Source organism: Vicugna pacos, chromosome 17 (assembly GCF_048564905.1).
Source record: "Vicugna pacos chromosome 17, VicPac4, whole genome shotgun sequence".
Lineage (NCBI taxonomy): Eukaryota > Metazoa > Chordata > Mammalia > Artiodactyla > Camelidae > Vicugna > Vicugna pacos.
In genome coordinates, this window is record NC_133003.1 from 21,329,574 (window position 1) to 21,355,933 (window position 26,360).

General features: G+C 35.9%; 1 protein-coding gene across 1 annotated transcript in view; it reads right to left on the reverse strand.

The window, feature by feature from the left end:
* The window catches only part of PRKAR2A (protein kinase cAMP-dependent type II regulatory subunit alpha), a 65,190-nt gene that overhangs the window by 27,836 nt on the left and 10,994 nt on the right, over positions 1-26,360 (reverse strand). Inside the window, exon 2 of the mRNA XM_015235012.3 lies at positions 4,077-4,112. Within this exon, the coding sequence (XP_015090498.3) occupies positions 4,077-4,112 (36 nt within the window). The remainder of the gene's footprint in view (positions 1-4,076; positions 4,113-26,360) is intronic.

Genomic DNA, 26,360 nt, shown 5'->3' on the forward strand with positions numbered 1-26,360 from the left:
CACAAGGAATCAGAAGTTTATCTCAGATCTGTCCTAAAGATTAAGATAGACACCTTCCTGAGTTTTTAGACATTATTGCTGCCACTTTTTGTACCTTCATAGGTATTTGAGGAGAAGATTGAGGAAGCTGCATTGAGGGCAGCTAACCAGACACCATATTAAATTGCAAACCTCCTGGTTCTCTGTGTTCTTGATTAATGTTGTCATTATCAGGCCAGTTTTCTAAACTAGAAATGTGGAATTCATCATGGCTTCCTTCTTTCACAATGATCCAATGAATACATTAGACTCTACTTTAGAAATATTCTCGTATTCGAACTTTATTGTCTACTCCATTTACTACACCTTGGTCCAGGATTTCAAAATGTCGTCTTAGAAAAATGCATTTTGGGGGAGGGTATATAGCTCAGTGGTAGAGTGCACGCTTAGCATGCATGAGGTCGTGAATTCAATCTCCAGTACCTCCATTTTAAAGAGAATGAAATAAATAAACCTAATTACCACCCCTTAAAAAAAAAACCTTAAAAAAAAGCATTTTAAAAAACCTCATTTTGGAGATAGATTGGTACATGGTTATTATTATACTTTTCTCTACTTTTGCATATCTATGAAAATTTTCATTTGAAAAGTTTAAAATAATAAGCCTTTAATGATGAGACTGACAGGATTTTACTGATAATGACACTTAGTCTTGAGCTAGCCTATTTCCAGGCTTGCTTTTCCTCTGATTTTTGCAGGAAAGTATTTTAGCAACTTAGTTCATTTTTATATTTTTAGATACCAATGTAACTTGAAGCAACAAATGTTATAGTTTTCAAGTCTTAAGGTACAGCACTATGATTTAAACAAAAGTAGTCATTTTCATTAAAATTATTAATATGTTTCTACTTGTGGAAAAATTCTTATATTTTTCTGATTTTTTTTCTCCTTTCTTTTGAACTTCAGGCTCACCTCCCTTTTCCCTCTTCCCCTGTGTACACTCAACCTCTCTCCTTCCTGGTCCTGATCCCAAATTAGTTTTCTTATTTTCTATACAAAAATCCATTTTTAAGTATCTTATGTGATTGTTGCCCCTCATGGTTCTACACATCAGGAAGCTTGTCTCAGGGTACAAGTTACCAGAGGAGGCTCAGAGTATGTATGATCCCATATGTAGTCTCAAGAACTACACTGAATGTCATGAGATGCTCAAGACCTACTGAAGATGAAGACAAAAAGAGCTGCACAGCCCCTCATTTGAGGGAATTTATTTTGCCACAGTTCTCCAGCAGATGTCGCTATTTAGTAATAGGAAACTGTACAAAGTGATTATAGATGATCGAACACAATTCCTTCTTCCAAATATTAATTGGTGCTTCCTTTACCCAGAAACGTGAGTCATTAAAATATGCTTGTAAGAGAAAACCTCTTCATTTCTGTAAAGAAGTGAGCACAGATCCCAGTCACAGGTTTGAGGCTCTGTGCTGTCCTGCCAGCCCCCATGAAGAGTTGATACAGCCTGGGTATATTAGTCATCTAGGGCTGCTATAACAAAATACTACAGACAGGGTGGCTTAAAAACAGAAATTAATGAAATGAAGGGATTATATTCTTTTGGATGAAGTTTTTAAGTTAATAGAATCACACTAACATTTAAAGTTAAAAACAGTTAACATTAATTCACTACTATTTCAAGAAAACTGCCTTTAAAGAATTTATGAACTCATATTTGATGTATTTATCACTTGTTGTAAAGGGACTGTTCTGCTAGAATTTAGGATTTGGAAGGCACAGCTTTTCAATTTCCGTGATTTACAAGGGAGAGGCAGCATCAAGGAGGGGAAGAGCTTATCTTCGAAGCTACATGCACTGGTGTCTGAGCTTGGATTCATTCACTCCTCACTTGCTATTTCTCTGTGGCCTCAATCCTCAGTCTCTTCAATGGTAAGAGGAGATAACAATACTAGACCCACGTAAAGGATAATAATAGAAAGTGACATTTAAAACACAAGGTCTGGCTCACAGGAGACACTCCACAACGGCTAGCTTGCCTATGCTGCTTTATGTTCCAGATTATTATTCAGTCAGACACTCTGAGTTGTTGAAGTCTTCGACACAGCACACATCCTCACACAGCTAGTTTTAGCTGAAATCCTTGGATCACATCAGGAGCCCATTCCTCAACTCCCTTTCCAATCTTATTTTATCTCCTCCCTGACAGCCAGACAAGCCAGGTCCAGTCCATCCCCCTTTCAGTCTTAAGACATTCTTCTACCTAGAATACATCCTTTTTGGCACCAGCCAAATAGTAACCATGTTTTTCAATTTCCAGTGCATATTCCAGGATCATATTCAACAATACAAGGCAGGCATTTAGAAAGATCTTAAAACTGTGCAGCTAGAACACAGCCTGCACTCAAAAAATGTTAGCTATTGCTAACAGTTATTTTCTCTCCGGCATAATCATTTTGGATTCTATTAAGAATCTTTTATTTTCATTTAACATTTGAATGATATTAAAAAGTTTTAAATCTTCAATAAGATTGTAAAAGCTAAGGTGGAGGGTAATACCAAGTACCTGTCTGAGTCCTCTACAGAGTTCAAGGGCTGAACCACACTGACGAATAGCTCAAGCAGCAATTTATCTGTGACCATCTGTGACCTCTGGAGGAGCTGTCACTGTACTCTCCAACTCCCAGGCCTGTCCTACAGATGTCAAGAGCTATTACTAACCTTTGGGGTGAAAAAAGGGTGCAGGGTAGGTATGAACAGAAATGGGAGACAGTAGCTCATGGGTCTCATACCAACCTTAATTCCTACACTGTTTCCTCTCTGTAAATGACTTTCTATACATAACAACACATTCTTCGATCTCCTTCCAACAGACTTTGGTGTACAACCTTACCAAAGGCTTTCTGAAAACATAAATGAACAGATTTTTTCAAAGAAAAAATTGAGAGATAGAAAAGGGATTTTGAGCCTTACCAGATGTTAGGTCATATGACAATTTAAAATCAAGAAACTTTCCCAGAACAAGGGATATGAAAAAACAATATTTCACATACAGCTCACATAGCACTTCTGAAACACATTAGCATCCCAACTGTACAACCAAATGAACTCTAGATGTATCCAAAAGTCAAGCATTTTAATTATAAGAAAAACTTTCAGAAAACATATTTATCAACTCTATGAAAAAAAGAGGACCTTCTCAGTTTAGGAACAATTACGACAAAAAAAGAAGAGTATATATGTATTCAATAAATATTTACTAAGTAACTGCCGTGTGCCAGGTAGTGTTCAAGGTACCAGTCACAGATCAAAGTTTTTGAGTAAATAAAAAACAGTAAAATTAAAATAAGTAGCACAATCAATCTGGAAATTTTTGTATTACAAATTTCAAAAGGTTAAAAATCATGATAGAAATTTATACACACTTATTAAAACATAATCCAGACCACAATAAATAAATGGTATTATCAAACTAGTCCCATACAAGAAAATAAAAACAGATTTTCCATATCTGGAAAATGTTCATTTTTGTTAATAATCAAAGGAATGTCAAATAAATCTGATGTACTATTTTACACCTAAATGATAGGAGCAGGCACTGTCCATATTAGTGAGATGGTGCTGGAAAAGAGGCCTCTGCAGCCTTTCTCCCTGCAGCCTATGTTGTAGACTGTATCTAGAAGGCAATACACAGAAAAAGCCCAGGCAAAGTTCAGTCTCTGACCAGAGAATGCTATTCCCAGCACTATAACTGAGGCGATAACTTTGGTGGCTCAACAATATATGCAAGCATAGTCTAGAATGCGAGAAGTAGTAACATGAAAAGTAGTGTTTAGAAGCCATAATTATGAACTTAGAAAAAGATAATGACATAAATGAGACAAACTAATTATAATAATAAAAAAATATGAACATATAAACTTAGAATTTAAAATGAGACAAAATGAAGGAATCACAGTAATTTTTATAATGTTCTATATTGCTATCAATTTATCTTTTTATTAAGAAGATTAATTTATTTTTATGTATGATAATCCTATCTCAAAATAGCATTTGAGTAGTATTTTATGAAAAAGAACACACACCTGATACTCGCCGATCAAATCTGCTAGGAACTGGCACTGCAAAACAAAGAAGCAACATTTAGTCATCATTATGTCACATGACCCCATCTTTACCCTCTCTTTTTGCAAGATCTTTGACAAGAGAACTAAGCACCTCAATCCCAAGTGGTGGGTCAGTCGTACACTTCCATAATCAACCACAGAGAGTAGTTCAACATGATCATATAAAGACAATATAAAGGATAATATATCTCTTTCAAGATGAGCTCTATAACAGCAACATACTGAGGCTGGCAATTTTATTTCTGCTCATATCCAAGTTCCATCTAAGGTTTATATCACACCAAATGAATAAGAAGTCTACTAAATTTACTGGTAATATTATGATATCAAATAGTTTTCTTCTTTAAAGATAATCCCAAGACCTGCTGGCTAATAGCATTTACATCTCATTTTTAAATAATTTAATGAGTATTACACTAAAATGAAAAATTAACCATTAATATGGTTATAATTTTCCCCCAATATGGGTGGGTTTTCTCCACTCATGGTGGGTGATGGGTGATCCATGGTCAGTATATTAATCAGAAAAATATATCACATATCTCCAGGTTAAAAAAATATAAGAGGTTTCTTTTTGCTAATTGCCTACTTTTCATGTACCATTCCTTATGTTTGATGGTTATCTATATTCTTACTACTGAATTATATCATTTGAAGAAGGTGGGGGTTTTTATCTTCCTAGTTTAATCTGATTATTTTTATTTTAAAAAATATATAAAATATACCTTTTTTAACATTTTTTATTGATTTATAATCATTTTACAATGTTGTGTCAAATTCCAGTGTTCAGCACAATTTTTCAGTCATTCATGGACATATACACACTCATTGTCACATTTTTTTCTCTGTGAGTTATCATAACATTTTGTGTGTATTTCCCTGTGCTATACAGTGTAATCTTGTTTATCTATTCTACAATTTTGAAATCCCAGTCTATCCCTTCCCACCCTCCACACCCCTGGTAACCACAAGTCTGTATAAAATATACCTTTTAACCCTCAAAAAAACAGAAACTTGAAGATTAGTGAAAAATAAATAGAAGATGGCTCAGAGATCCAAACTCTAATGTGAGGAGGCCTCTGAAACAAATATAGACCCAGGAAGAAGGCAAATGCTCATTTATCACAATAGGATTAGAATTATCTTTTTGCACAGCATGGAGTCAAAGTCATGTTACTGGAACAAACAGGTGAATACTCAAAAGAAAACCCCAGCCATTCCTGAGAGAAAGTATCTACAATAGTCCCTCACTACTTTCTCAAGAAGAGTCAATTAGTCAAAATTAATCCAACTACCAGGAAAGAAAGAGATAAATTCAGTTCAACAAATATTGATAGAGTACCTAGTATGTGTCATGCACTGCAGTAGACAATTTGGGAAACATTAGTGAACAAAACAAAGGTCCCTGATTTCATGGAGCTTGCATTCTAGATTGAAAGATGCGGGAGAGTTTCCTTTGATCATTTGAAACACATGTGCTTGTCACTCAGGTAGGCAGATGAAATGTACACCAGCTTAAGCCTTCAACCCAGGCTCAACAGATTTCCATAATTAAAACCCTACCAAACATCAGTATATAACCTAAAATTATAAAGTGAAACAATTTAGGATGGGTGCTTTCAGGGATACCTCAAACAAAGGTCTAGATATCAAGATTACAGAACTATCATAAAATAAGAACAGTATGTGTAAAACAAAGACATAAAAGAAGGAATCAACATTTTAAAATGCAAACTTAAAATCACAACTTTTATGCATCATGCAAAGAAGACAAAATGATTTTTAAATTCCTAAAGCATTCCCTCTGTGAAAGAATTCAAAAATGAAAAAAAAAAGTTGACTTGTAGCGTAAAATGTAATTAAAAACAAAAAAGAGATAAGGCATTTAGCTTGAACGGATGACTGAGTGGATGAAAAGGTAAGCAAAATGGGTAAAAACATGCTGCCTGATAAACCTACATGTTATTTCATTTTAAATTAGTACACATGTTATAAGCTTTTAAAGGACCAGAGGAAACAGCTACAGTTTGGAGCAAGTTATACTGCCAAGGCACACAGAGAATGCAATCAATGACTACAGCAGTCAGACACTATCCATTCTAATTTCACCACTGCTTAGAGTTCAAAACAGAGCAGATTAGACCTTATGTGGATCAACCATATAACAACCAGTATATTTAACCAGTATAACAAGTATGAGAAAATCTTTCAACAGAAAATTATGCCTTAAACACTCTTTTTCTATTATAAACAAATACTGATAAAAAAATCTGAAGCCTTCAAATTTAGGTCTCCTGATCTAAAAACATATGCCTCAAAACATTAACAAATGCCATCTCAGTGGAAACTAAAATTCATCATTCCTGATTAAATGAGCTCCTAAATGCTGAAATGCCCTGAAAATCCTGGTTCTTTGAGCAGGCAGAATATTTTATGTGGTGAATATTAAGAACCTGCTGGAGAATTTGAAAACATTTCCAAAAGTCTCTCCTATTTTAAATTGAAACATGAACAAGATAACAGAATCTTCATTATGAATATGGCAGGAAATGGTATAAAAACCTGGAGAACATAATACAAGCACAGCTAGGGCAGGGCAAAGCTCAGGATACAAGATTCTATGACTGCTGGATAGGCAAACAGTAGGCACACTCAACTTAAAGCTAGGCTGGCAGGATGTTAGCAGCACCGGCTCTGTACACAAGCAGGTAACAGGAGCAGGGCATTCATGAGGGTCTTGTATTGAGGGGACCTCAGCATGTATAACACAGCACAGCATAGTAAATCTCAAAAGGGGAATACAAAGTAGCTGTTAGGGTAGGCCCATTAGAGTGGTTTATCATAACAAGGGGACTGCCAGGAAGGACTGTCACCAATAGGTGGCAGGTGTGCTGGGCTCCATAGGCCAGGGGATGAAAGTGCACCTCCGGGAGGATGAAATAGTCTGAGAAAAGCCCCAAAGGCATGAAAGTATTTGGAGAATGTAAATGTCCCAGGGTGCCTAGAAACATAGATGAGGGAGAATCGGGGTATCAGAGGACCAATGAGGTAAGAAAACCAACAAGAAAAGTGCTGGGTAACTTACTTAGGGTTCTGTGACCCAATCAGTTAACTAGAGGGTTCACTGTTGGCTCACAATTAAGAAAAAAGGAAGAGAAGGGAAGGGAAGGAAAACAAAAGCAAAAGCAGGGGGAAAAAAATCCACCATCATTTCACACACAAATTCATTCTGCTTTCTACATGGGTCAGAGGAGGGAAATCATGCTGCTATTCTTTCTTTACTTTTTCTCTCTTTCTATAGAATCTTGTTAAACCAGGTACATGGTCATCAAAGTTTAAAGCAAAAGCTCCAATGATGTGTCTGCCTAGCTATGGTAGTTTCTGCTGGTACGCGCGACTGTGTGCTAACAACAGTGCTCACCCCATTGAGTCTTTTCTCTAGTCCGTCCAACATCTGATATCCATCTTCCCACTACCTATGGAAAGACTCTTATCTGACCCTGCTAGGGCCTCTAGTTATAGAATTCACAGAGCTGCTTCCCTCAAACACCAAGCTTCTCGAATGAGTTGTTTTGTGAGCTGACCATCTTTTTTTTTTTTTTTTTAGGCTTTTGCAACCTGGCTCATTCAAGTAGCCTCTTCTAAAAAATCACAATTTTCCTCTATATTGTTCTTCTATATTGAATTCCTAAACTAAATAAAAGCCACTCAGTGTTGGTTGGTGCCAAATACACATTCATACAATATACAGCAAGTAATTACTGAGCCCTCCCATGACAGGCACTATGCTATTCAGAGAGGAAATGAAAGTGATTCAGATATGGCCCCTGCCCACAAAGATCTTAGGCGCTAGCTGAAGAGTGACCAAAAATAATCATATCATAATCATAAGTGTGATATATACTACAACAAAGGCGAGTACTTTGTGAGAACATAGGAAGAGTATCTAGAGAAAGGGAAGGGAGGTCCGGGTCTACAGAAAGTAAGGCCTAAGCATGGTAGGGCTTGTGATTTCAGGAAATGAAAGGAGTATGATAAGACATGAGCACGAGCACTACGGGGAAAGAGCACAGATGAGATGGTGAAGAGGTGAGCAAGGGCCATTTTGGAAGCCATCTTATGGCAGAGCAATATTTAGAAGTAATAAACTGGTTGTTTCTATGAATTTTCTTTCTCCTCCAGCTGGGGGAGAGGAGCAGGAATAAAGACTTAAGTACCTGATAAAGATTCCCTTGGATGTGACTGCAAAACCAGAAGGGAAAATCTGGAGAACAGTGACCAAGGCTTAATGGGAAATGAAGTATTAACTGCAAGAAGAGGAAAGAAAGGACTCTCTGTCTCGATACTGGGGAGCAGCAGGAGAGTCCTCCAGTATAGAATATCTATCTTCTTGCTCCACTGATTCCCCACAACTGAGAGCTCTCTATTTTCCCACAGTCCTGAACAGCTGTAAGACCACTGGAAAGAGGATGAGGAACCTATATACCTCAAAGAAGGCAGATTTGAACAGAACCACTTGGAAATGTTCCCTGTGAGTGGGTCAGCTGTGGACACAGCACTTCCGTTACAGTATGAAGGAACTGGAGCAAAGGGAACCATCACAGGCTGGATTTTATAAAGATCATTCTGACTGCAGCTGGTGGAGGAAGGCAGTTCATTGGTTAGATGTGTGGCTGCAAACAGGAGGTAAACAAATGGATTCCAGAGATTTATAGAAGATGAAATCTATAGTTTAGTGATAGTCAATGTTTATCCATTTAAAAAATCAATCAAATAAAATTACATGCCTACCATTATAAAAGACAAAGTATTCAATATGGGTATCATTCAGTCTATACATAAAGGTGTTGTCACGGATCCCCAAATCATAAAATGTCAGCACTGCAAAGTATCTATGAATTCATTTAATCTGGCAATGGCAAGTAGGTTTCATCTCACATGGCAACTCTAATTGATGTCACTGGTCCCCTGCATCATCCTGACTCCTTCCTTCCTTTCATTACTCACATCTACTTCATTAACAATTCCATCTGTTCTCCCACCCACTGTATTTCTTGAATCAATCTACCTTTCTCCATTTCCACTGTTACCGTACTCTGAAGTGCATTATTTCTTGCCTGGATGATTGCAACAGCCTCCAAACTTGTCTTCCCACTGCCAATCTTGCTTCACATCAAGCTATTCTCCACACAGTTATCAGAGAGATCTTAAAATTTTGGAAGAAAATCTGGCAGCTTCTGTCAAAATTTTAACTGTGAACTGTCTTTGACCTAGCAATAATTCCACTTCTAGAAATATGTTCTACATAAAATCTATATCTACCTCATAATCACCATAGCATTGTATGTAATAGCAAAAAAAAAAAAAGGAACTAATTGTCTACAAAAAAAGAAGTTAAGGAAATACTAGTATAGCTAGAGGACAAATCTCTACGCAGCCATTAAAATGGATGTAACAGACCCATATGAACTGCCATGGAGAACTTCAAGATACACTGTTATGTGAAAAAAGTTGCATAAGCACTGTATTAAAGAACATTAACTTTCTAAAAATTTTGTCTTTATTCAAACTTTTACATGGCACAAATCTAAAAACCAATTGGTATAGCCAGTAAGGCTTATAACTAAGAAAACAACATCAACAAAACACAGCAGTCTTCTAATCCATCTGTCCCTACTTGCAGTTCCTGCTCCCTAGAGGCAACTGCATCAACTCTTTTGGCTATTTCTCCTGAGACTTTATTTTTATTTCTAAATAACAATTACATTATTAATCTTATTTGTTTTAATTATCTTTTGATTTTCAACTATAGAAAAGAGTAGGAATATGCTTGCAGAGTAGCAAGACAGGATGACCTAGATCCCTGACAATTTCATGAAGCTCACTGTCCTACTGGCCTTGGATTTAAGGCTTCCTTTAAGTGCTATTATTTTGGATTTTTCTGTCACTCACAGACAAACCTAATCTTTTTTTTAAACTGAAATATAGTTGATTTACAATATTGTATTAGTTTTAGGTATACAACATTGTGATTCGATACTTTTATGGATTATACTTCATTTAAAATTATTATAAAATATTGGCTATATTCCCTGTGCTGTACATTATATCCTTGTATCTTATTGATTTTATACCTGGTAGTTTGTACCTCTTAATCCTCTTCCTCTATCTTTCCTCTCCTCCCAGCCCTCTCCCCACTGGTAACCACTAGTTCTCTGTATCTGTGAGTCTGTTTCTGTTTTGTTATATTTATTTGTTTTCTTAGATTCCACATATAAGTGAAAAACATACAGCATTTGCATTTCTCTGTCTGACTTATTTCATTAAGCATAATATCTTCCTGGTCCATCCACGTTGTGGCAAATGGCAAAATGCCATTCTTTTTATGGCTGAGTAATATTCCACTGTGTGTGTGTGCACGCATGCATGTGCCCTGGAAGGATAACATCCAAGATCATCCTGAGGATGCTAGTAGGGTAACCAGGTAACATTGCAACTTTGTGAAAGCACCTTCTTTCTTTAAAGGCCAAATGTCTTTTATTTATTATTATTTAAATTTTTTTTCCTTGGGGGGTAATTAGGTTTACTTATTTACTAAAAAAAAATTTTTTTCTAATAGAGGCACAGGGGGATGAACGCAGGACCTCATACATGCTAAGCACACACTCTACCACTAAGCTTCCCTGTTAAAATGTCTTTTAAAATGAAGTTGGGGGGTGGATATAGCTCAAGTGGTAGAGCACATGCTCAGCACACAAGAGGTCCTGGGTTCAATCCCCAGTACCTCCTCCAAACAGAAATAAATGAATAAATCTAACTACCTCCCCCTCATTAAAAAAAATGAAGTTAAAGTCCTCATTAGAAATTGTACCTTGAGTCTTAACTGAATAATTTCTGAGACTAGCTCAGTTTATCAAATATTAGTACTCACAAACTAATCAAAATTAACTGAGTACTTTTCTAAGATCAGTATTAACAGTTAAAAAAAACTGGGTGTTTTTCACTTAAAATTAATTAACTGCAAGTATAAAGACCGAGTCAATGTAAAGAAAAATAGAAGTAACCATAACTGTACTTGGCCATAGCTTAACTTCTTAGGGGGCCTGGAGCTGTAATAGCTGGAGACAGGATGGGGAAAAAATAAAACAGCCTTGTTTTTCTTAAAGTAACAACTTTATTGAGACATAATTCACATACCACAGTTTACCACTTAGAGTGTATAATTCAATGGTTTTTAGTATATTCACAGAACTGTTCCTCCAACACTACAAGCAATTTTTGAGTATTTTCATCACCCCTAAATGAAACCCCATACCCATCAGCATTCATTCCCCACTCTCCTCAATCCCCTTAGCCCTAGGCAACCAATAATTTACTTTCTGTCTTCTATAGGTTTGCCTATTCTGGGCATATCACATAAATAGAATACAATATATGGCCTTTTGTAGTATGTATCAATATTTAATTTCTTTTCGTTGCCAAATATTTTTCCATTGTATGGATATACTACATTTCTTTATCCATTCATCAATTGGTGGACATTTGGGGTTTTCCTACTTTTTGGCTATTAAGAATAATGCTACTGTGAACATTCGTATGTACACATTTTATATAGATATATGTTTTCATTTATCTTGCATATACACCTACGATTGGAATTGGCGGGTCAAATGCTAAGTCTATATTTAACTTTCTGAGGAACTCCCAGACTGTCTTCCAAAGCCACTGTACAATTTTACATTCCTACCAGCAGTATACGGGGGTTCCAATCTTCTGTATCCTGGCTAACACCTATTATTGTCTGTCTTTATTATAATAACAAGTGGGTGTAAAGTAATATCTCATCATGGTTTTGATTTGCATTTCTAATGGTTGGTATAAACTGTTTTATTAATTACTGATAAACATCCTTATTTTTCCAGAGCTAACAGGATTTTATTCACTATAATCTTAAAAACAAAAAACAAAACAAAACAAAAACCTCATCTCTGCCCCTCAGTGGCCTGATGCTGAAAAACAATTCTCAAGTTCATGATCGCTAAGGTAGCCTGTATTCACAATCCCTTTTCTCTTGCCCGTCTTGGATCTTCTTTCTTCAAACAATTATCTGTTATAATAATGATAATCAACAGAAAATTGCTTTAATCATAAAGAAGAATTAAAGTTAAAATGTTTGTTAATCTATCAGTGAAGACATCTGTATGGGCATATTCATTATCATTGGTTAAACAATGGCTTATCCTGGACATACTCATTTGCCTTGAAAAATCTGTTACATATCCAGTAGGATGAGATGTGACAAAAACCACCACATAACAAGTAAATGCAACTCAACATAATAAAAATCAGTAGTTGTTCAATTGGCTCATAGCTTATGTTCTGCTACCATTTCTTTCCATTCTTTGATGGCTAGAGATAGTGTGTATGCTATTTAGAACTCTAAACTAAAACCTCAGACACAGGCAATTTTCAAGACCCATCTTATAAACCTGAAGCCCAAAAGAGTCAAATTAGATTCTACATGCCATTCTTAGTGTAATGGTGGTCTACCTCTGCATCTATCTCCCTTTCTCCCACCATCCCAAAGTAATTTTAATGAAAATAAATGTTTAAGGAAACAGCTTTTGAAAAAAAAAACCTAATGAAGGTTTAATTAGATAAAAGGTTCTTTATCATATAACATTGGGCAGTTGAAGATTATGTGAAAACAGAAAGGCATCATATAGTACTCTCATCTACCTTGTTTGTTCAATTTGTTCTGGCTAATCAAACATTCTATTAAGTGGAGTTTCTGTACAGTATCGACAAACATCCTCTCTAAACACTAAAATCTAATTGGGTTGATACCAAATCTAATTGGTGAGTTAGTGAAAAACTAAAGTGAGGGCAAAGGACATCCAACTTTTTGGCCTGGATACCACTGAAATGGAGAATAAAGTAAGTTCTGAGGCTAATGACATTAACAAAAATGGAGTCAGACTAGAGTAAATGTGCTCTATCTTTTTATAGACATGTTCTATTTACCTTTTTTCTTGAAAAATCTCACCTTCAATGTCAAGATTTATTTCTTTCTCATTTAGTATAAAAAATTTACATGGAGTCAGCTTTCTACCACTTTTATAGTTGATTTCATCTTGCTTCTGTGGAGAGAAACTATAACACATTTAACGATCTAAACTAAAGGAAACTGAACCTAAAGGAAGCAGAACCCAAAATGGGAAAAGTTGGGACATCTTTATTTTCTTCACTGTGTGGTCTATGAAAGTACATTCTTCAGAAATTTCTAAACCAGAACAACACATTGTGGATGTTTAATTAACTTGACTGTGGTACTCCTTTCACAATGCATACGTATATCAAATCATCATGTGGTACACTTTAGATATAAACAATTTACTCATCAACTATACCACAATCAAAAATAAAATAAAATAGATAGAAAGAATAACAAAACACACACAAACATACTGAATTTAGATAAATTCTTTAATCTAAAATTTACTTGCCTTTCTTATCCTGTGGGGCATGGAGAGAAGTCTAAAAAGTCTCAGTGCTGACCACCAACAGAAAACTAAGTAACATGAAAAAGACGGTAACTCTTCATAGTAAGACATTAACTTTTTAAAAGATACAAAATAAACAGATGTTTCTAAGCTTGTGAGGTTGGCAAATTCAGGGGAAAAATGTTTCTTAATAGTCCAGGCAGTTTGTTTGATAAAGCATGTAGAAGTACCCATTTGATAATAAATTAAGTTTTCCCTTAGGTGAAACTCAGGCATACTCTGATGGCCTCTTTTGTAGAAATGGAAAAGCTAATCCTCAAATTTATAGGGAATTACAAAGGCTCCAAATAGCCAAAACAATATCAAAGAAGAAAAACAAGGTAGGACTTACACCTCCCAATTTCACAACTTACTACAGCCTCTAGAGCAGTCAGAAATAAATTTCTGTTGTTTATAAGCCAAAAACAAACAAAGAAAAAACTTATTACAAAGCTACAGTGTGGTATAGGCATGAGGACAGACATATAGACCAATGGAACAGAACTGAGAGTCCAGAAACAAACTCAAACATCTATGGCTAATTGATTTTCAGTAGTGTCAACACCATTCAGTGGAAATAATCTCTTCAGCAAATAGCGCTAGGACAATGGGATATCCACAGGACAAAAAAAAAAAAAAAAAAAAAAAAAAAAAGAAGTTGGAATACTACCTGACTCCATATACAAAAATTAACTCAAATTGGATCAAAGAACTAAATAAAAGAATTAAGACTACTAAAAAAAAAACGAGTTTTAAAATTAGTTTTATTAGAAAAAACAGGAGTAAACATTCATGACTTTGAATTTGTCAATGGATTCTTATATTTGACACCAAAATCGCAAGCAACAGAAGTAAAAATAAACTAGACTTCATCAAAATAAAAAATATCCCTTTTATGCCTTCATCAAGAAAAAATGGAAAACAAATATTGGCAAGGATACAGAGAAACAGGAACCCTTGAACACTGCTAGTAGGAATGTAAAATGGTGTGGTCACTGAGGCAAACCATTTGGTGGTTCCTCAGAAAGGTATATGTTGTTACCAAGTGAACCAGCAATTCCACTCCTAAATAGAGTGGAACTCAAAAGCATGAAAACAGGTAGTGAGACATTTGTTCATAAATGTTCACAGCAGCACTATTCACAATAGCCAAAAAGTGGAAACAGCCCAAATGTCCATCAATAGATGATCAAATAAACAAACTGCAGTATATCCATGCTGTGGAATATTATTCAGCCATAAAAAGGAATGAAAATGTTAAATGAAATAAGTCAGACACTAAAGTTTAAATATTGTATGATTCATATTCTGAATATGAGTTATCTAGAACAGGTAAATCCATAGAGACAGAAAGGAGATTAATGGTTCAGGGAAAAGGGAGAAGGGATAATGAGGAGTGATCATTTATTCAGTATTGGGTGTTTTTCTGGGATGATGAAGAAGTACTGAAAACAGGCGTAGTGGTTGCATAATACTGAGTGCACTAAATGCAAAATGTCATTGAACTGTACACTTTTAAACGGTTAATTGTATGTTCTGTGAATTTCATCTCAATTTTTAAAAAGTTACGCTGAGTGAAAGAACTCACCTCAAAAGACCACATACTGCATGATTCTATTTATATGAAATACCCAAAAACATCAAAGCTAGAGAGATAGGAAATGGATCAGTGATTGCCTGGGACTGGGGTGAGAATGGGTAGTGATTGCAAACGAACACAAGGGATCTTTGGGGGGTAATGAAATGTTCTAAAAATATGGTGATGGCTGCACAACTCTGTAAATGGAGTAAAAATAACTGAATGTACACTTAAAATGGATGAATTTTATGGCATAGATTATACATCAAAAAAGCTCTTTTTTAAAAAAATGATTGAGACATAACATTGTAAACTGACTATACTTCAATTAAAAAAGAACTATTGAAAGCCATTAGCTATGATTCATATCAATATTAAGTATGTAGAAGGAAAATGGGGAGGAAATGAAACAGAGTAAAGAGAAGAGAAGAAAAAAATAGAACTCTTCCATCCAGTAAGTATTTATTGAGTACCTGCTATGTTAGGCACTGGGGTTAGAGTGGAGAGCAAAACAAACATCTGTCCTCATGGTGCTTATAATCTAGTTGTGGTGACAAACAATAAGTGAACACAACCTATAACATAAGGCAAAGATTCAGTAGGTTCTGAGGTTTACTAATGGTAAAATAATTCACCACACGCTTTATTCATTTGAGGTTACAGGCAACCATGAGCAGAAAAGGCTTTCACTACTTTATTTGAAGCCTTATGTTCTACTTAAACTTTTAAAAATTTATCTATGAAATATGCTTGGATTTAGTAAGCTCCAAGAACCTATAAACCGTCTTCTATAGACAGCAAAAACTTGCCTAATCTTGTGTTAGTCACAATACTCAAATTAGTCATACACTCTATACATATAAAAGTACAAATAACTAAAGATAAGAGACAAGGACTGAGGTATGATTCTGATTGAAAACAGAAGGTACCTTTTCTAGCTTCTGGATATAGAAGATAAAAATATATTTGAGTAGAGATTTGGGCAAGAGAGGCTCAATTTTCCCTGGGATTGACAAAACTGTCTGCAATCTCTAAGAAGTTTTATACAATTTAGGTAACTAGTATGAATCACATTAAAGGTTCTAAGCAAAGTCAGATAAGATAAAGGAGGGAAGTTATCAAAAATGTTAACAGTGAAGGGTCACTGAACGGTGAAGGGTATTCAACCGACTTTACAATCCTTTCTATTCAACCAAACAGTAAACAGGTTTCCAGTTTCTTTTAAGAAAGATACATTTTAAATTTAAAACTAAAATTTGGCCTTTTCACTGATTTTAAACAGTCTGCAACACCTTGTTCTATTTGTATTTCCATAAAATTCCATGAGATAAGTCTGATATATTTTTTAAGGAAGAATAAAAAATGTTGTCTGTGTATTCAGAATCACACACAAGTTACTTTTATATAGTTCCATTTACTATACAGAAATCATTTGGGCTTTATATTTTCAGTCAAATTCTGAACTGAGATTACAATATATGTTTTTTAAAAGATTGTTACATTAATTCAGTACTTTTTCCACATACAAAATTGAAATACATAAGTTCAAACTTCAAATTTATGGCCAACAGTCTTCAAAAAAAATACAGACAATTTTAAAGTTACCATTATTATTCACATATCATATTTGCAACTCTGAGCAAGTTGTGCGCAGAATAGCTCTCCCATAAATACGGCAAAATTGACATGCCATGGAGTTCAAAGTTGTACAGTCAAGCCAAGGACTCAAAGCTGTACCATCTTTTAAAAGATTTGGCATTTCTGGACCAAAAAGCACAACATAGAGAATCATTGCTATAAATTGACAACATAAAGAATCAGAGTATTTCAGAGTTTATTCAGTCTTGAAATTGGGGTAGCTTTCCAGTAATTTAGAGCACATCCTGTCCACAGCAGCAAACAGCTAGTCCATTCTTGTTTTCAAGCTTTGAGCTTTTCAAATATTTAATCATGATTTTCAACAGGTCCTTCAGGATATGAGGAAAATGGTTAAAGTTTCAAGTCTCCAGTTTTAAAGCCTTTGATACTCGGAAATGCTGGAATTTTCTGTGAGAGATTGAGGTCAGCTTTAACATATATATATATATTCCACTTAAGATTTTTGTTTCTTTTGAAAGCACTAGCATTTAGAGGTGTTAAGCTACTCAAAAACTGGATGATTCTTAATCCTCCAAGTACATAAATGTTGCAATTTAGAAGAGGGAAGAAGTCACTTTCCATTCCCAAATGCACTAATTACTCCATAAATATTAACACACCCTGCAGCTAAGAGGTACCATCTAACACAGACTTTGCTGTCTCAGCTGTACTCTGGCCTGATGCAAAGGTGTGAAGAGGTGGGTGTATCTTCTTTCACATGCTAGTCATACAGGTAGGCACCTACTCCCACACCCAAGGCATCCTTTCCAACAGAAATGAGCCTGTTACGAAAACGGAAAGTCAAAGATCTAAGCCTATGAAATTCTTTGTACAAGGAATATCTGCCATATTTTCAAATGACAAAAATTTTAGTCTGTCATTTTACAATATAGGTCATTTACTCTTAATATGTGATAAGACTTTGAAGAACAAGTGAATGACTTAAGATTTGAAGTCAAAAGATAGATTTGCATTCCAGCTTCAGAATTTAACCTCTCCAAGCCTTCGGTATTCTCACAAATTCAATGAAGGTAATATCATTGACCACAAATGACCCAAGGAGGAACTCAATGGCTCTGTGTATGATGGTGCTGTGACTATAATGAGAGGGATATCATAGTTTTGTTTTATATTTTTTCAAAATTATGTATCTTTAAAATTGAGATTGGAGCTCAGTTTCATGTTTTTTCATAGTTGCTATCTCACCCTATGTATCTTGTTCAAACATTTTTTGTTAGTTTCAATTTCTTGAGTCTCACTATGCATATTATGCCAAGCATTCTAAATGCATTATCAAATATAATTCTCACAACAACCCTATTACCGTCCCATTTTGTAACTGAGGAGACTGAGACTCAGAACTGTCCTCAAGTATAAGGTCACACAGCTAGGAGGTGGTCAAGCCAGAATTTGACTCATCTAAATTTGACAACTCAGGAAAAGCAAAGCTGAGAGTATATACAATGCTCATTTCATACTTTGGGGAAAAAAATACCCACCATTACTTAATTATGAACCATAGCAATACACTGTGTATTCAAATTTCCCAGCTTTCTCCTGTGGACATGACATGTTGCTTGATTGCTTGTTGCTGCCCCCACCAGATGAAAAGCTCCTACACTCTTGCCCTCCTCTGTACCCCAGTGCCCAGCAGAGTAAACATGTCCAACTAAAGCATAAATGCAGGGAGAGACTAAAGGCTGCAACAATATTTACTCACAAGTGAGTCTACCTGCCCTTCTACGGTACCACTCAATACCCTTTCCTCCTTCTAGCTACATCCTTCAGGAGTGGACTCTCCCAAATCTCAAGTCCTTGTGAGGCTTCACACCCAACCCTGGTCCCCCACTTCCAACCTGGCCATAGGAAAGGGCACAAGATTCAAGCTGGGCAAGTCACAGTGTTCCCACTGCCCCAGCATAACTTGTTCCAGAATGGGAACCTGACCCAAGTCAAGCCAAGCAAGGTCCTTCCCTAGAATATTCCAGACTGAGAGCAGAAGAAGAGTTCATTCTTTTGACTGGATTAGGAAATGCTACAGGCACTGGGGAGTCAATGAAGGATCTTCTGCAAGAGGGTAACAGAGTCACATATGCATCTTGGAAAGATGACTCCAGTAATAGCATCACCAAGGAAATAAGACACAGAGGAGGAGACCAGTAATGGGCCCACTACTCTAGTCTTGACAAGAGATCAGAAGGGCCTGAACCAAGACAATGGTAATAGAAACAGAGAAAAGAGAACATTTGGGGATTGCCTTTTGTTTCACCAGAAATATTAGCCTAAAAGGAAAAACCTGTTTCCCTGAACCCCTTGTGGAGAGACGACCAATGTGAACACTTTACTCATACAATAAGTACTTACTGAGTGTCCAGTGTCACTTTACTTACTAGTGGTGTGACCTTGAGTAAGTTATTTAACCTCTACATCTCAATTTCCTCATCTAAAAAACCAGTATAATAATAGTACCTTCCTTACAGGGTTGCTGCTTTGCAGGAAAAAAAACCTTTGAACTGGTTGATAAAAGACAAGTAGTAGTTCACTTCAGACAAACAAGTGGGGAGGACAGCATTCTAGGCAGAAGGGAAGGTATATGTAATGAAGAAACATGAAAAATGAGCTTGACTCAAGACCTTTGCACTCTATAGACTCACACTCCCACTAAATGCCAACTGGAATTCCAGCTCCATGGGCTGGATCTGAAACTCAGCTGGTAGAGAATGGAGCCAGTCACCTTCTCCATTGCCCCTGCTCCTCTAGGCTCCCTACCTCAAGAGCAGCATCAACCCATCAATTTAAATTATTCCCTGCAATGTCTTAAACATAGGGACTATAACAGTAAGTCAAGGAAAGTCAAGGGTGGACTGTTTAGTCTAATGTAACCTACACCTCACAGGAAGAGATAGAACACCTCCCAGGACCCCCAAAACAGGACCTGACTGTGGCAAGGTCAAAAGTAGGGAGCAGGGGAGACGGGGTGGCACAGAGCACTGCCTACCCAGGGGCAGAAATTCCAGCTCTGGGAACACAAATGGTCCAGGCCCTGAAGAATCATTCTCTGCTATAGAGAGAGTAAAGATAAATTTTGCATCAGGCTTTCCCAGAGCTAGGGAAACAACTTCTCCTGCCTACCTCCAACCCTCTTTGGCCACTGTTATTTCGATAGTTCTAATCCTGTGCTTTTTAATCAAAGTTCTTATTGATAATCCAGATTCCTAAAGATTTTTGTGTGTGTGTGGCAGGTTCCCTGGTTTTCGGGGATATGAGTTTAGAATCTGTAGAAAAGGTTGCCCAGTCAACTAAAGTTATTATACCAGATACTAAGGTATATAGCATATCACATCTTTAATTTTCCCCATCTTTGAAAAGCAGTCAATAGAGAACAAACTGATGGTTACTGGGGGTTAAAGGGAGTGGGAAGGGATAAACTGGGAATTCAAAAATTGCACCTCTTGGGGAATGATGGAAATGTTAACTATCTTGATTGTGGTAGTGGTTTCATTGGTGTATACTTCTATCAAAATTCATCAAAGTATACATCTGAAATATGTGTAGTTTACTGTACAGGAACCATATTACAATAAAGGTGCTTAAAAAAAGTAGTTAAGAATTTCCCTTTTTAAGAATGAAAATACTGAAAGTCTGTGCTATGACAGAGTAAGGATATAAACCTAGGTCTACTTATATAAGTCAGTTTCCAATGATTTTAATTAACATGAGTCCATTGTCAAGGGACTAATCATATGGGTGCATTTAAATCTGCTTTCTGGACCTGAAAAACGGAGAAACACATCTTAGAAGTTGTGACTCAACTCAAGGAAAATATTTCTTTTTATAACATTCCTGTTAGCTCCTAACACTAACTCTTTCATTTGGTTCAGTTCAGACCCTAATCACCATTCACTTGTATCAACACAATGGATTCCAATGGAGTCTCCTAGCATCAGTTCTCACACTGTTTTGGACCAGTTCTCCACACTGCTCACCTAGGGTACAAACATGATAACGCCTCTCTCTTTTATAAAGCTTTTTAATGGGTCCCCAAGCCACAGCAACATTTCCCAAAGTGTGTGGTTACAGAACTATTTTAAACTGATAGAATGTCAGTTGGCACTCACAATACCTACCGAATGCTTGGATTAGAGCAGAGAGAAAAAAATGGCCTCAGTGACTGATTAAAAAAAAAAACTTAAACTTTGTAACCAAACAAAAAAACAGATTAGAAAAACTAAGCCATTTTCATTTTATTACAAACAAAATTTCATGGTATAATTAGAACACAAGCCACAAGCCACAGACTAGTATGTAATTAAATGGGTATCACACACCATGATAGTATATTTGAATCACGCAATAAGATACAGACCCAAGTTACATGTGTGCTTATGATGCCCCAGGATTCTTAACTTTTAGAATTATACAAATTTCTTCCTTTTATACTTTAAAAATATATTTTAGAAGAAAAATCACCCGACTGTTGCTTTTCTTAAGTCCTGTAACATCTATCTCATTGGCACTCTTCAGTTTAAGAAGGTGCACAAACTATTTCATAGCTGTTGATGTGTTTTCCATTAGAAGGCACATAAGGCTGATTGGTCTCTCATTTATGATGCTAATGTTCATGTTGATCATTGCCTAGGCTAAATCCATTAATTCACTGGGGTTGCAAATGGCATCGTTCTAATTCTATCATTCCTTCTTCATGCACAAGCTAGAGAAACTTCCCCTCATTAACTCTTAGGTTACTCTGTAGAATAGTTTGTTCAGGAAAGGCAGGATAAATGCTTGAGTCCTTCCTTTTATTTGCGTGTTTTCAGAATAATAAGTTGGTTTTCTAGCATCCTCCAAAGATGAACAATGAAGTCTTTTTTAAAAATCAGTATAAGGATTCTCAAGGTTTAACTATATTTGGTGTTTTAGTCCATTGCCGTTTTGTTCTTATTTGATGCTCCTGTTATGCTATCTTTGGATTATGGGAACCTCTTCAGGTTTTCTCCAAATTCCTTTTGACATGATCTTAGCAGTCTTTTATGATGTCCTTGACTTCTGGTAGATTTTCCAATCTTGTTACATGTTTAGCTCCAGAACAGGAATTAGCAATTTCTTCAAGGAACACTGTTTCTTTTTAGATAAAAATGGCAGAGAACACAATCTGCATGGTAAGGGTATTCATTGTTCCTGAGGTTAGTCAGTATTTCCAATTTAAACAGAACCATAATGCTTTTACTCAACCTAATGTATATTCTTTCTTCAATGCCAGCAAATCCCAGTATTCAATAGCATAATTACTCATTTTCTTTATCCCATAGTGCCCACACAACAGTCTCGGAATCATAAGACAAGCAGTATGATTTCTGAAAACTGAGATTTTTTTAAGTTCTTGTTATTTTTAGAATATACCTCACTAGAATATCCAATTAAAGTCATTTGAAATAGTTCTTTACGTGGTGCTTTGCAAAAGTACTGCCCTGACACATACATCCAGCCAGTAAACACAATCACTTATTCTGAAATAACCACTGCCACTCACAACAACCTGTCTCCATGCACACTAGTACGCTGGCCATCTCTCTGTTCCTAAAGTACCCTTCTCCAACCCAGCCTCAATGTCCTGTCAGAGAAGACAGCTCCATTCCAAGAGCTGAGCACTCCATCTCTATCACAGCACACAAAAATTCCATGTGTCTACTACATCACATTAAAAGCTCCTAGTAGGAATAAGGACTTTCATGCCACCTTTTACCTTGTACAGACCTTGTCGTACATAGACACTAAATGTAAATGGACTGAATGAATGATTTCCTATTACCAGGCAGGAAAGGACTAAAAGCCGTATCTCCTTTCTTGGGTATATCACTTCATCAACTCATATCTGGCTACCAATTTAAGCAGAATTATAACAGGAATATAAAACTATTTGATACCAACTGGTATATTCAGTACAATTCTGATGCTGACCACCCAGAGTAGCATCAGACTCCATGGTTAAAGGATATGATGCCCAACAAGACTGCCCTTACTTCAGTTGCCAGCTGCACTTTGGGGGTCCCCAGGTCACCAACATATCTGACCAACTGGCTACAAATTCAGAGGTTCCCACAACTCCCCAGGTTTGATTTGGTAAAACAACTCACAGAACTTTAGAAAGTGCTATACTTAAAATTACAGTTTTATTATAAAGGATACAAATCAGGGCTAGCCAAATAAAGAAACACATAAGGCAAGGCCTGGAAGGGATCTGAACAGAGTTTCCATGCCCTCTCCTCACAGCATCAACCTTGCAGCATATAAATATATTCAACAACGAGGAATTGCCACCAAATTTTGGTGTTCGGAATTTTTATCAGGGTTTCATTCCACAGGTATGACTGACTGAATCACGGGCCACAAGATTAAACTCAGTCTCCAGCTCCCTATCTTTTCCCGGAGGTCAGACTGGTTCAAAGCCACAATCTTCTAGTTACATGGTTGGTCTTTCTGGGTGACCAGGCCCCATCTTGAATCATCTCATTAATATAAACTGAGGTGTGATCCAAAGAGGCTTATGAATAACAAAAACACTACTATCACTTGGGAAAGTCTAAGAGTTTTAGCTCTGTGCCAAGAATCTGGGACAAGGCCAGATACATTCTTCATTATGCAACAAACTGCGAAAATTCCCTTGCCAACTTACAAAAATAAAGACAAACATTAAAAAAAAAAAGATATGCAAGACCACTCATTTCAGGGGCACTAAATCCCATTTTCACCTATTAGCACTTCAGACATGACTCATCTACTAGACTTACACACCATTTCTAAAATTTGGTATACATTAAATTTAACCATACTCTGAGAATTATCTATAGATCGCTAGGGAAAAGACCCTGGAGCATTGCCAACCAGATGGGGCTTCTCTTTTGTGAGCTGAGAAACCGACCCATTAGTTAAGCATTGGATACTTGGTCTGGTAATGGCAAAACAAATCACCTGCCCTGTTAATGATCATGGAATCACCAAACAAAAAAGCCTCAATAATCTTTCCCAAAAGAGCCATCAAGAACATAACAAAAAGTGATAAATACATCTATTTACAGCATGAAGCAAATTCTCCTCTAATCATAATTTTACTTTTAAAAAAATAGTGGATGCCTCAAAAGACAAGTGTTTAGTTATAACACTGTAAACTGAACAATAATTCTCCAGGCACCGGTTTACCCAAAAAATCTTTATCCAAATTTATACATCATTAGCCACTGTCTTCACACACAATATCTTGTGGGTATCACATTTTAAAAACTGTTGCTAACAAATTCCCAGGCAGATATCAGGGCTTGAACTAAGAAAAACTGAAGCTGTCTATTTTTGGATCTTAAGCTCATTTAAGTGGAACTTCAAATGAAAAAGAAATAATACAAGCTAAAAGTTTTAGCTACCGTCTGAAACTGCCTACCTTTTTAAAAAAAATTCCAATGAGTTGTACACTAAATTTTACACTAAACAAGAAAAAATACATGAGAAAAACACACTGTGAAGATACAATATGCAAGAATAGTCCTAGGAAGCAAAGAAAAACAAAAGAAAGAAAGAAAGAAAGAAAAAGAAAAAAGGAAAACAAAACAGAAAAAAAAATAGTCCTCAGAGACCACGTTTTTATATTTTTTATTTGAAGTATAACTGAGTTACAACATTATATTAGTTTCAGGTGTACAACATGGTAATTTGGTATTTTTATACATTACAAAATGATCACCACAATAAATCTAGTTACCATCTGTCACCATAAAAAATTATTGCAATATTACTGACTATCTTCCTTATGCTGTACATTACAGCCCTATGACTGACTTATTTTATTACTAGAAGACTGTATACCTTAATCTCCCTCACCTATTTCACCCAGTTCCTGACTTAACCCCCTCTAGCAACCATCAGTTTGTTCTCTGTATCTATCTATGAATCTGTTTCTGATCCATTTTTTGATTTTTTAAAATTTATTTTTATTTTTCCTCGGGGAGGAGATAATTAGGTTTATTTACTGATTTATTATTTAAGTGGAGGTACTGGGGATTGAACCGAGGACTTTGTGCATGATAGGCAGGCACACTCTACCACTGAGCTATCCCCTCCCCAGCTTCTGTTTTAATATGTTTGTTCACTTGTTTTCATTTTTAGACTCCACATGTATGTGAAATCATGCAGTATTTGTCTTTCTCTGACTTATTTCATTCAGCATAATACCCTCTAGGTTCATCCATGTTGTTATAAATGGCAAGATTTCATCCTCTTTTTTAGCTAATATTCCATTTAAGTATATATCACATTTTCTTTATCCATTGACCTACCAGTGGGCAATTAGGTTGCCTCCTTATCTTGCTATTGTAAACAATGTTGCAATGATCATAGGGATGCATTTATCTTTTTGAATCAGTGTTTTCGTTTTCTTTGGAAAAAATACCCAGAAGTGGAACTGCTGGATTGTATGGTAGCTCTATTTTTAATTTTCTGAGAAACCTCCATACTGTTTTCCATAATGTCTGCACAAATTTACATTTCCACCAACACAACACAAGGGTTCCTCTTCTCCACATCCAGGCCAACACTTGTTATTTGTTGTCTTTTCTTTTGGGCTCTATGGGGACTTTTGTGTTTCCATTCAAATTTTAGAATTACGTGTTCTCATTCTGTGAAAAATACCATTGGTATTTTGATACGGATTGCACTGAATCTGTAGATTGCCTTGGGTAGTGTAGTCATTTTAACAATATTAATTCTTCCAATCCATGTGCACAATATATCTTTCTATTTGTTTGTGTCATCTTCAATTTCTTTCTTCGGTGTCTTATAGTTTTCCAAGTACAGGTCTTTTACCTCCTAGGTTAGATTTATTTCTTTTGATGCAATGGTAAATGGGATTGTTTTCTTAATATCTCTTTCTGATAGTTCATTGTTAGTGTATAGAAACACAACAGATTTCTGTATATTAATTTTGTATTTTGCAACTTTAGTGAATTCATTGATGAGTTCTAATAGGTTTTTGGTGTCATCTTTTGGGTTTTCTCTATATAGTATCATATCATCTGCAAACAGTGACAGTTTTACTTCTTCCTTTCCAATTTCAATTCCTTTTATTTCTTCTTGTCTGATTGCTGTGGCTAGAACTTCCAATAGTTTGAATAGAAGTGGTGAGAGTGAGCACTCTTGTCTTGCTCCTGATCTTAGAAGAAATGCTTTCAGCTTTTCACCACTGAGTATGATGCTGACTGTAGGTTTGTCATAAATGGCATTTATGTCATAAATGTCATAAACTGGAGAGACACCACTCTTTTGGACAAAACTGAAAATATTTTAACAGTAAGTATCAAAAGCAGAGCTGAAGAAAAAGTAGGAAATCTTCTACATTCTCAATTGAATATCTCCATCAAAAAACCAATCCAAAGATAATTCAATCACTTAACTGTTGATTTTAAATTATCTATCTTCAGAAACCACAATTTAAAAATT